The sequence below is a fragment of the Pristis pectinata genome, chromosome 2, assembly GCF_009764475.1.
Source record: "Pristis pectinata isolate sPriPec2 chromosome 2, sPriPec2.1.pri, whole genome shotgun sequence".
NCBI lineage: Eukaryota > Metazoa > Chordata > Chondrichthyes > Rhinopristiformes > Pristidae > Pristis > Pristis pectinata.
The window spans coordinates 120,414,375-120,426,921 of NC_067406.1; the positions used below are offsets into that span (position 1 = coordinate 120,414,375).

The 12,547-nt window shown below is 39.7% G+C and overlaps 1 protein-coding gene across 1 annotated transcript in view; it reads left to right on the forward strand.

Moving 5' to 3' along the window:
* The first annotated feature begins 786 nt into the window (after positions 1-786).
* LOC127584248 (ADP/ATP translocase 4-like) overlaps positions 787-12,547 on the forward strand; it is a 43,345-nt gene continuing 31,584 nt past the window's right edge. Inside the window, exon 1 of the mRNA XM_052040894.1 lies at positions 787-1,153. Coding sequence (XP_051896854.1) covers positions 787-1,153 — 367 coding nt within the window. The remainder of the gene's footprint in view (positions 1,154-12,547) is intronic.

Consider the following 12,547-nt stretch of genomic DNA (forward strand, 5'->3'; position numbering starts at 1 on the left):
TGCTTCCTTTATTTCTTCCTCCGAAATGGGCGCATCTAATATTGAATGTTCATTAAGTGATAATTTCGGAGTCTTCAAATTCCTTAAAAATTCATGCTTTAATGTAGGGTCCTCAGGAAGTTCTGATTGATATAAAGAAGAATAAAATTCTTGAAAAGATTTATTAATTTGATCATGGTCCACCATGTAATTACCACCTCGTTTACGAACTTTAATAATCTGATGTTTAGTTGAAGCAATTTTCAGTTGATTGGCCAACAATTTACTGGATTTATCAGCATGTATATAAAACTTACTCCTAGTTCTGAGTAATTGATTTTCAATCTGAGATGTTAATAATAAACTGTGTTGTAACTGAACTTCAATTCTCTTTTTGTAAAGCTCCAAATTAGGAGCATCAGAGTATTTTTATCGATTTCTTTGATCTTATCAGCCAATATAGGTATTTCATTATTGGTTCGTTTTTTCAATCCAGGCTCCGTGACACTCCTTCTGTTCTCTCCATCCTTCCCTCTCGGAGCCATTTAAAGACAGGCTTGTGCTCTCACTTCTCCGGTCACAGTAAGACGAAAGATTCCTTCACCTGAAACGTTAACTGGATTTCTCTCCTCTGCGACGTGCTGAGAGCTTCCAGCATCTTTGTGTTTGACCTGGACCATTACAGCGGCTTCGTTCTGCGCAGGCGCTGCCCCATCTGCTCCACATCTGGACAATCCTGGGGCACGATTCTTCCGCCTGTGCCAAAATTTGTGCCCGGGCGATGACGTCATAACGCACAGGACGCCGATGCTCACGTCACAAAGCGCTCCGCACGTACACGTCGACGCTTCCCTCTCAAACGAAGCGGAGGCGCCAACGCGTCACGTGGCCGCTTCCAACCGCCGTCTTCGCACTTCAACTTCAACTCCTCCTTCCCTTCAGTATCGGTCTCCGCCGTCAGCCATGTCTTCTGGGTCGAATATTTTTGACGTTACCTCCTTTATCAAGGACCTGCTGGCTGGGGGCGTGGCCGCTGCGATCTCCAAGACGGCGGTGGCGCCAATCGAGCGGGTGAAGTTGCTGCTGCAGGTGCAGGGCTCCAGCAAGCAGATCAGCGTTGACAAGCAGTACAAGGGCATCATCGACTGCGTTGTCCGGATACCCAAGGAGCAGGGTAGGCGCAGGAAGCTTAAACGCGATCCACCGGTCCAACTAACAACCATGGCACGAAAGTCGGGGCCAACTGAGGGGTGCACACAACACCCTTTCGAGGCTTTTAATGTGATCGCGTTTTGTTGACGTGACGGCTGGGTTCAAACGCCGGCTGCTGCCGTTGTTTGACGCGTTTAACGTGTTGGAATATGCCTTCCGTTCGAGCTGAGGGATGTTCGGGAGCACTGAGCCCACTCGGCATCCCTGTTGTGTGAGGGGGGCCTGACCTCCCTCCTCCCATCTCCCATGTGGCCGCTGTCGGGCTGGGCTGGGCTGGGGCCCGAGTTTCGGTCCACACCGTCACCCTCAGCTGCCACCGCCCCTTTTATAGTAAAGCCCTTCGTTTTTCTGAAGGTCCGGAATTTGAGATGCCGGACAAGTATTCCGAGTTGAAATTTCGTTTGCACATATGCGCATTAAAAAAGAAAGAAAGCCAATTTACTTAAATGATTTAGGCGGGTTTTATTTTCAGGTTGACGTGTGTTCCACATTTTAAATCAAGATAAACGAAGCAGTCCAAATTTGCAAATCCCAACTTCTTAAATTTAGTTCTGTGGTATACATGACCAGGAGATGGATAAACTTCTCAATAAATAAAAATTGAACTTGTATTTAGCAGATTTGGCATCTAGTTTATGCCATATTCGCAGTTTTCGCGTGAATAAAAGGGAGACGTATTAGAAATGCAATAGTTTTGTTTTTGAGTGAAATCTTTTAACTGAGGCCTAGGCTGATCCGTTCGATAAACTGCAAAGATTCTCTTAAATGTTTTAAAAGATAACCAAATGAATTGTTCCCTTTTGTCTTGAGCAATACTTAATAAACATTCAGCATCACTAGGAAAAGATATTTGGTCTTTAATGCGGAGTTATTTTGCTATAGGCAAACGGTTCCCCTTTTGCATTTGCCACATAAGTAAAGACGTAAGTAATTCGTTGCATGTGAAACAATTTGCCATCGGGCAGTGGTGAGTAATTGAAACATGCAACTTAAGTCAAAGTATGTCCGTCTTTCTTTCACTAGCAGGGATAGTGTACCCCGATTACTATTTACTATGTTGCTGTTCAGGATAATTTATCCTCATCGTTTTTAGATTTCAATCACTTTATAGATTTTAATCTCATGTTAGATTTTAATCACTGTGTTTGGTACTTGACTAGGTTGTGTACTGATTCAAAACCAGAGGCACTCCTGTTTCACTACATTTGTTAACCATTGGGTCTAATTGCCTGAATGCTCCTCCTCTTCAGGTGGATGTAAAATATTCCAATTGTCATTTTCAACATTTTAGTGTTGTTACGGACTCAGTGAAAGTCCCTTTAAGATAGAGAGTGTGTGTGTATGTGTGTGTGGGGCGTGCTTACGTCAATAGAAGATAAAGGACGTAATGACGTTGTTGAAGAGGTTAGAAGAAGAAGAAGGAGAGAGAGAGAGAAGGAAGGGAGAGAGACACCAGCCTGCTTGTTTTCTCTATCGATGGATGAGAAACAATAACTGTGTTTGCCACTGAAATCCATGTATGGAAGTTGGAAGAAATCCGGTGGAGTTCACTTTGTTGCTGACCTGTAGAAGGAAACAGGTATTTGTGTGTGGACGACCACGGTTCGGATGCTTTTCGGGGTGAGGAAGTCACTACCGAGTAAACACTGAAGTGTCGTTTGGGTTCCATCGTGGAACATTTGGATTTCGTATGTACTCTCTCTATGTTTTTCTACATCTACATCTTATCTTCAGACAACGGTGGTTGTTGAAGAAGCCCTTGCTCATGTTTCACCTTATGGCTTGCGGAACTGAACTTTAAGAACCATTCAGGAACTGGGAGTTTTGGACTTTGTCACACACACACACAACGAGTTTAGTTTTGGGGTTAACGTTCGAGGTTTAACATTCTTGAATTCTAACATACTAACATTTTTACTTTTATTTTACGTATTATCATAAGTAGTGATTAATAAAATAGTTTTTAACACTAAATCATGCTCAGTGTGTTTCTTTTGTTGCTGGTTCGTGACAAAATTGGGGGCTCGTCCGGGATCGTTCCCAAGGTTAACGAGATTCGTCCGGGATCCAATCCAAAGATTAACGAGTGTCGTCTGGGATCGTTCCCCAGATTGACAAGATTTGTTCGGGGTTCAATCCAAAGATTTTTGAGGGAGGTCTGATAAATTCTTTTTAATTGGCTTGTGTGTGTGGAAACCAGCAGCAATGGATATTAAGGCATTTTTGGAGTCACCAACCCAAAAGGGATTGGAGGTGGCGAAAAAGGATGATTTGATAAAGATTGCTACAAGGCTAAACCTTACAGAAGTAAAGCAGTCTATGAGAAAGGCAGATATTCAGAGACTGATAGCTGGCCATTATGTGGAAAAGAAGGTGTTTGAGAAGGAAGTGTTAAAACAGTTTCCTGGCAGTGAAATAGCAATTTCTGAGGCACAGGTGCAGCTGGCAAAGATAGAGGCTGAACGAGAGCAAAATAAATTAGAAGCTGAACGAGAACAAAAGAGATTAGAGGCCAAACAAGAGGAAAAGAGATTAGAGGCTGAACGAGAACAGACCCAGTTAAAGATAGAGGCCGAACAAAAGAAATTAGAGACTGAACAAAAGATAACTCAGATGAAGATAGAGGCTGATCTAGCAATGAAGCAGATGGAATTGAAGAGGATGGAGCTGGATAACGAGGAGAAAAAGAGGCAGCATGAGTTACAAATGAAGCGTAGGAGTTCAGAATCTGATTCTGATGATGGTTTTTCAGCCAGCAGGGAGGTTCGATTAGTCCCTCCGTTTGAAGAAGATCAGGTTGATCAGTATTTCCAACATTTTGAAAAGGTTGCTGAGAGTTCAAACTGGCCAAGGAAAGGATGGGCTCTTATGGTACAGAGTGTGATTAAAGGTAAAGCTCAAAAAGCTTATTCTGCTTTGTCTGTTGAGGATGCAGCTGATTATACCAAGGTAAAACAAGCTATTTTGAAGGCCTATGAATTGGTCCCTGAGGCTTATAGACAAAAATTCAGAGACTTGAGGAAATCTGCAGATCAGACTTATATGGAATTTGCCAATGGAAAGAGAATATGTTTTGAACGATGGTGCCTGGCTAAAAATGTAGATGGGGATTATGACAAATTGACAGAATTGATACTAGTGGAAGACTTTAAAAGATGTGTTCCAGCTGAATTAACAACATATTTAAATGAAAAGGCAGTGGAAACTTTACAAGAAACTGCTAGGTTGGCAGATGATTATGCTTTAACCCATAAATCCAAATGGGGACAACCTGAAACCTTTCAAAGGAGTTACAAAGACAATCCAGGTAAACCAGAGATTAAATTGGGAGGTAATCAAAAAGGAAAAGATGAAAAGAAGCCAGGGCTGGAGAAACCTGTTGAGCGTACTTGTTATTACTGTAGGAAACCTGGCCACGTGATATCTAATTGTGCCCTTTTGAAGAAAAAGAAGGAAGCTGGGCCCAATGCTTGCTTTCAGGCAATTAAAAATCAAAAAGGTTTAGGAGATGCTGTTAAAGATCAGTCCTTGCAAGAGGGAAAAGCGGAAAAGTTGGAGGAGGTGAGAAAGGAATTCCGTTCGTATGTATCAGAGGGTTTTGTTTCACTGAATGATGAGTCACCCCAGGTGCCAGTGAAAATTCTTAGAGATACTGGGGCTAGTCAATCTCTCTTGCTGGACAGTGTTTTAAATTTTGGTGAAGAAAGTGACACTGGTGAAGTAAATCTAGTACGAGGCGTTACAGGTGAGACCATGTCTGTCCCTTTTCACAGGGTGATTTTAAAGTCAAAGTTCGTAGAAGGACCAGTCGAGATAGGGATAAGACCTAGTTTGCCAGTGGAAGGAGTTTCTTTGTTATTGGGAAATGACCTTGCAGATGGAGAAATTGTTCCTGTGGTACGGTTAACAACCAAACCAAGGATTGATGAGTTTGAGGATGATCCAGATGTTTACCCATCATGTGCGGTGACTCGAGCTAGAGCTAGAGAATTAGCCAAGACAGACAGTCCGGTGCAGTCTGATGTAGTTCCTTGTGACAGTCCTAAACAGGAAGAAAATTATGATGCCTTATCTGAGACTTTTCTGTCTTCACTGGAGGATCAACATCCTTATAGTGAGCCTGAATTTAAAGATTTGTCTTTGTCGAGGAAGGATTTTATGGTGGAACAGACAAAGGACCCTGAGTTGACAGAATTGAAAGAAAAAGCACTCTCATGTGAGGAGATTGAAAAAGTGCCAACTGGATACTATGTCAAAAATGGAGTGTTAATGAGGAAATGGAGACCTCCTCATGTTCCTGTTAATGAGGAATGGGAAGTTATTCATCAGGTTGTTGTTCCAAAAGTTTATAGGGATGAGATTTTAAACCTGGCCCACAGTATGCCTTTGGGTGGTCATTTTGGTGTGAATAAAACTGTAGGGAAGATCTTGAAACAATTCTATTGGCCTGGTTTGAGAAAAGATGTGGTGATGTTTTGTCGAACCTGCCACACATGTCAGATGGTAGGTAAACCATATCAAAAACCCCCTGTGGCTCCATTGAAACCAATTCCTGCTTTTGGTGAACCCTTTTCGAAGGTGATTGTGGACTGTGTTGGCCCCTTACCAAAGTCTAAGACTGGAAATCAGTATTTGTTAACCATCATGTGTGCCACTTCTAGATTTCCAGAGGCAATACCCCTTAGAAATATTAAGGCCAAGACGGTGTCAAAGGCTCTTGTAAAATTTTTTACCTTGTTTGGTTTGCCAAAAGAAATCCAATCTGATCAAGGTAGTAATTTTATGTCAAAAATTTTTCAACAAATAGTCTATGAGCTGGGAGCAAAGCAGATTGTATCATCTGCATATCACCCAGAATCTCAAGGAGCTCTGGAGAGATTTCATTCTACTCTCAAAAATATGCTGAAGACTTATTGCTTTGAAAACACAAAGGATTGGGACGAAGGTATCCATTTACTTTTGTTTGCCGTTAGAGAATCAATCCAGGAGTCAATAGGATTTAGTCCGTTTGAGCTTGTATTTGGACATAGGGTGAGAGGACCTTTGGAGTTGTTAAGAGAGCAATGGGTTAATGAGGAAGTTCACTTGAGTCTGTTGGACTATGTCCAAAAATTTAAAACTCGGTTGGAGAGAGTCTGCCAGCTAGCGAGAGAGAATTTGAAAACAAGCCAGATAAGAATGAAGGCATATTTTGATAGATGTGCTCGGCCTAGGACATTCGCAGTGGGGCAAAAGGTGTTGGTATTTTTCCCTAGCCAAAATAATCCCTTGCAAGCTCGTTTTTCTGGACCCTATGTTATTGAATCTCGAGTGACTGATCTAACATATATAATCAAAACACCAGATAGACGCAAGAAAACACAACTCTGTCATGTAAACATGCTAAAACCTTATTATGAGAGGGATTCAGTTGTGGCCTTGGTGGATGGTGTAAAGGTTGTTTCTAGAATGCCTGATGTTGATGTTGAGGAAGGCCAATTTAGACCAAATATTGTTCCATCGAAACTAAAAAACCAAAATATCATGGAGAACCTTGAAACGAAGTTGGACCATTTACAAGTTTCACAAAAACAACAGATGAGAGAATTAATTTTAAAATTTAAAAATCTGTTCCCAGATGTTCCAAACAGAACATCGATAATTACCCATGATGTTGATGTTGATGTTGGGGATGCAAAACCAATCAAGCAACACCCATATCGAATGAATGTGGAAAAAAGTAAACATGTTGATCAGGAAATCAAATACATGTTGGAAAATGATATTATTAGACATTCTACTTCAAATTGGAGTTCGCCCTGTGTTATTGTACCTAAACCTGATGGAACTGTTAGATTTTGCACAGATTACAGGAAAGTGAATGCTGTAACAAAGTCAGATGCTTACCCTATTCCTAGGGTGGATGATTGCATAGACAGAGTGGGAAAGGCAAAATTTCTTACAAAGATTGACCTATTAAAAGGGTACTGGTGTGTTCCATTAACAGATAGAGGACGGGAGATTTCAGCCTTTGTAACCCCTTCTGGATTGTATGAATACAATGTTTTGCCATTTGGAATGAAAAATGCTCCGGCAACATTTCAAAGAATGATTAATTCAGCGATTCATGGGTTAAAACATACAGATGCCTACATTGACGACTTAGTGACTGGGAATGATACTTGGGAAGATCACATCTCTGCGTTAGAAAGGTTGTTTGAAAGACTTTCCAAGGCTAACCCTACAGTTAACTTGGCTAAAAGTGAATTTGGCCATGCCACTGTGACGTATCTTGGTTATGTTGTAGGTCAAGGCAAGCAAGCTCCTGTTCAGGCAAAAGTTCAAGCAATATCTGAGTTCCCTATTCCCACAGGTACGAGGACTGTTAGAAGATTTTTGGGAATGGTTGGATATTACCGAAAATTTTGTAAACATTTTGCTGATATTGCTCTTCCCCTAACTAATCTTCTGAAGAAGGGAGTAAAGTTTGTTTGGACAGATTCTTGTCAAGAAGCATTTAAGAAGCTGAAAGCCATTTTATGCTACCATCCTGTGCTCAGAACACCTGACTTTGAAAAGCCATTTTCATTAGCAGTAGATGCCAGTGATGAAGCTGCAGGAGCTGTGTTGTTGCAGAAGGGTGACCTTGATGATATTGACCATCCTGTAGCTTACTTTTCAAAGAAATTTAATGAGCATCAAAAGAATTATTCCACCATAGAGAAAGAATTACTGTCGCTTGTTTTAGCCTTGCAACATTTCAGTGTATATGTTTGCACCGCTCAAAAACCATTGACTGTGTATACAGATCATAACCCATTGGTGTTTCTGAGCCGAGTCAAAAACAAGAACAGAAGGCTGTTAAACTGGAGTTTAATTTTGCAAGAGTTTGATCTCAGGATAACTCACATTAAAGGCAAAGATAATGTGATTGCTGATTGTCTTTCTCGATGTTAAATGGGAAACATGTATCTGTACTAATCTGATAGTCTGTAGTTGTGTAGCATGATAATTATTAACATTACTAACTGTATGCGTGGTTAAAATTTTTCTTGGGAAAATTTTTTTTTAGGTGGGAGGTGTTACGGACTCAGTGAAAGTCCCTTTAAGATAGAGAGTGTGTGTGTATGTGTGTGTGGGGCGTGCTTACGTCAATAGAAGATAAAGGACGTAATGACGTTGTTGAAGAGGTTAGAAGAAGAAGAAGGAGAGAGAGAGAGAAGGGAGAGAGACACCAGCCTGCTTGTTTTCTCTATCGATGGATGAGAAACAATAACTGTGTTTGCCACTGAAATCCATGTATGGAAGTTGGAAGAAATCCGGTGGAGTTCACTTTGTTGCTGACCTGTAGAAGGAAACAGGTATTTGTGTGTGGACGACCACGGTTCGGATGCTTTTCGGGGTGAGGAAGTCAGAACCGAGTAAACACTGAAGTGTCGTTTGGGTTCCATCGTGGAACATTTGGATTTCGTATGTACTCTCTCTATGTTTCTCTACATCTACATCTTATCTTCAGACAACGGTGGTTGTTGAAGAAGCCCTTGCTCATGTTTCACCTTATGGCTTGCGGAACTGAACTTTAAGAACCATTCAGGAACTGGGAGTTTTGGACTTTGTCACACACACACACAACGAGTTTAGTTTTGGGGTTAACGTTCGAGGTTTAACATTCTTGAATTCTAACATACTAACATTTTTACTTTTATTTTACGTATTATCATAAGTAGTGATTAATAAAATAGTTTTTAACACTAAATCATGCTCAGTGTGTTTCTTTTGTTGCTGGTTCGTGACAGTGTTCTTGACTGTAAGATAAATAGTTTATCTGGTCATTTTCTTACTGCTGTTTGTAAGGTTGTTGCTGTGCACATCAGCTGCTGTGCTTCCAATATTTCTACTGTGATTCCATTCTGAAGTGATTTGGAGTAATTTGCTTACCATGCTCTCAAATCACTGTGGGACTTTGAGAGCATGGAAAGCACAATATAAATGCAAGTTATTCAAGGAAATAATGGATTTGTGTACTGTTGTCATGTTCTTGGTGTTATTATGCCTCATTAGAATATGAGTCTTAATGCAAGTCTGGAACAATAAAGAGCCAATAAGTTGGCCTAGTCGGCTTTTAATATTGTCCAATCTTTCCCTTTCTTTGTAATTGCACTTGGCATGCTAAACCAGTTTGCATCCAGTATTGCCTCTTATGAAAGTCTCATGTCCATTTTTCATTGCCCTCTTTGGCAATTTCCTTCATTTTATTATATTTTGAATATTGTCTGAGTTGTTTTATTAGAGCTTAGCAAGTTTAAATATCTGTTGGATCATTATTTCTTCCTTTCTCCTTAATTTTTTTCTTCTTTGTGATCAATAAACATTTCACATCTGCAACAGTTGTAAAATCATTTGTTTGCTGCTATTGAACTTGAGCTTTTATTGAGATTTGGCTATTTTATACTGTTTTTCAGTCCTTTGTCTCTATCAGATATTCCACTGTTACTAAATATTTGTCTCTTCTGATGTTTTATTGTGAAGTCATGCAGAAACAGCAGCATTTAATGAGCCACGTGCAACCTTGTGTAGGAATAAGATTAGGGAAATAAACATATGGCTGAAGGAGGTTAGTGCAGGAGTTGTTCCATTTCATGGGATGCCAATACAATTCCACAACAGAAAGCAATTCTACTGTTAGGACAGGCTTCACCTCAATCAGGTTGGGACCAGGGGAACAGGCCCTAGCCAAAAGGCAAAATGGCCAAATAGCCTGGTCACGAGAGAAATGGATGAGATGGAAGGGAGTGATGTCAATAGTTCTAAAAATAAATTAGCGGGAAGCAACCAGTCTAATAGATTAAATTGTTATGCTCTGCAAGTGAAAACTAAAGTGTGTTGAATGATTAAGTCAGAGGAAATGCAAGACTAAAGGGTTAGAGTGGAAAGGTAGATTAGGTTGTATGACCCAATGGATGTCAATTATACAAAATCACAGTAAATGGGGAAAAAAAATTTGCTTTGAAGGTGTGGCATTACTGGAATTGGTAGACGTTACTGAAACATGGCTGCCGAATAAGCAGGATGGGGAACTAATTATAAATTATAAGAAAGAATGAGAAAACGATGGAGGAAGAATAGCCTTAGTGATTATTGATATGACTTCATCCTTAATGAATGAAGATATAATGAGAGGTAAGCAGGTAGTTTAGACTTTGGATAGAATTAAGAAATGTAAAAGACAACTGCCTCTGTGAGCAGCTGTGAAGTAGAAAAATGAAATTTGATATGCATTGAGAAAAGGCAGTGTAGTTTATTAAAGAATGTTTAACTTTAGTGCAGGTTGTTATGAGTCTGTCTGAAAGACAATGAATTTCTTGAGATGCTCAGGAATGTATTGTTGCAGAAAGCTATGAGAACAGGCCATATTCAGTTTATTACTGTATATTTTGGATAGTAATAATACTTAAGTAATAGTATTCACAAATCATTAAGTTCAGTGAAGTCTGCAATGTAAATCAACTAAAAGATTGTGTTTGGGTAAGGCTTAATTGCATGCAATGAATGAAGCTGTCCATAGTAAACTCTGCAAATCTGCCGATAGATAACACCACATTAGAGCAATATGTGGTATGCAAAAAAAAATTTATTGTGATATGTAACTATTTTATACTCTTCAGCTGCAAGAGATCTTGTTGCTGGAAAAAAAACAGCCGTAGATGGCTAAGGAGGTAAATGATAATGTGAAACCAAAAGTAAAGCATGCAACAAGTGGATCCTGGCAACTGGAGAGAAATACAAAAAAAACAGGAGGCGGTCATAAGAGCCATACGAATCTTGCAAGGAGTTACCAAATCAACACTTTTTCGCAATTAAATGGGAATAAGTCATTGGCATTATGCTAGCTGGGCCCTTTAAAAAGAAATTGATACTGTAGATAAAAATAAGAAAATAAAAGACATTTTGAGGACACTGTCAGAAACTCCAGTAAAAGAAAAGAATAAGACCTCAGGAAAATGATATATATTAAGTGAAGGAAACGGACTTGCCAAATTAAAAATATTGAAGAACAATATGGCACTAAAGAATGACAAATCCCTGTAACTGGAAAGCTTTAAAACTAGTAGGTGAGAATATTGCACAGACCCTTACTAAACACCTGCAATATTTTCTCTATTTGGAAACAGTTCCTTGAGACTGGAAAATTGTATATGATGATCTGCTTTTTAAGAAAGATGAAAGAGAGAATTCAGGAAATTGGGCCAGTTACCCTTACATTTGTTATCAAGAAATTAAGAATGTAGTAACTGAAATTCTTGACAGATTTCAGTTGATAATGGAGAGCATGGATGGTCTTGTAAAGGGAAAATCATGCCTGATGAACCTTCTGAAATACAGTGCAAAGATAGATGACATTATAAGTAGTGTGGATGGCAAAATTAAATAGTGAAGATGTTTATAGATTGAATGGCCCAAAATGAGAAATAGTGCAAACTATGGAAATGCATTTTGATGTAGGCAAACTTGTGGGTGCATGATGGCAACAGCGTGTGCCATCTACAAAATGCACTGGAGCTACACGCCTTACTACTCCAGAAGGACCTCTGAAACTTGTGACTGCTACCACCAGGAAGGAGAAGGCCATTGGGAACACAGCCACTGCCACTTCCCCTCCACATTGCTCACTATCCTGATTTGGAAATTTATCACCAGTCCTTCATTGTCATTGGATCTAAATCCTGGAATTCCCTACCCAAAGGCACTATAGTAGTAGCTTTAACAGAAGGACTGCAGTAGTTGAATAAGGTGGCTTACCACCACCTTCTCAAGGGCAGTTCCCAATAATAAATAGCTCAGAGAATGGTTGAAATATGAAAGTCTTCTGGAATCACAAATTGATGCTAAATCAGTTCATTTTAAATCTGAAAGTGGTGCATTTTTGTTAAGGAATGAATAAAGGAAAAAGCATATATATTGATTTAGGTCATGGGCAATTTAATCTTTTTAATTGGCTGAATAGATTTCAAAGGATAACTGACCTATGCCATTCTGTGTTGTTATGATTTTCCCCCCCCCCCCCCCAGTCATTGGATTTGTTACTATTTCCTAACCATAATCTCTTAATAATCACTATAGCTGGGTAAATCTCTGGGTGTGATTCTCAATCTTGAGTTAACAGGTGACAAATTTAAATCCTGGTCTGGAGGTTTGAGTGTTGCATGTGCTGTCTTTTGCTTTTTATTTGCTCTCTTAGGTAAGTGCAAATTATTCTATTTTGCAGAATAGTGGGTGTTCCTGATATCCTATTAGTACTTATCCTGAGATGGATAGTAAATGGAGCACAGACCTTTCAGCTCAGGCTCAATCAGTCCAGGCCAGCATTTATGCTCCA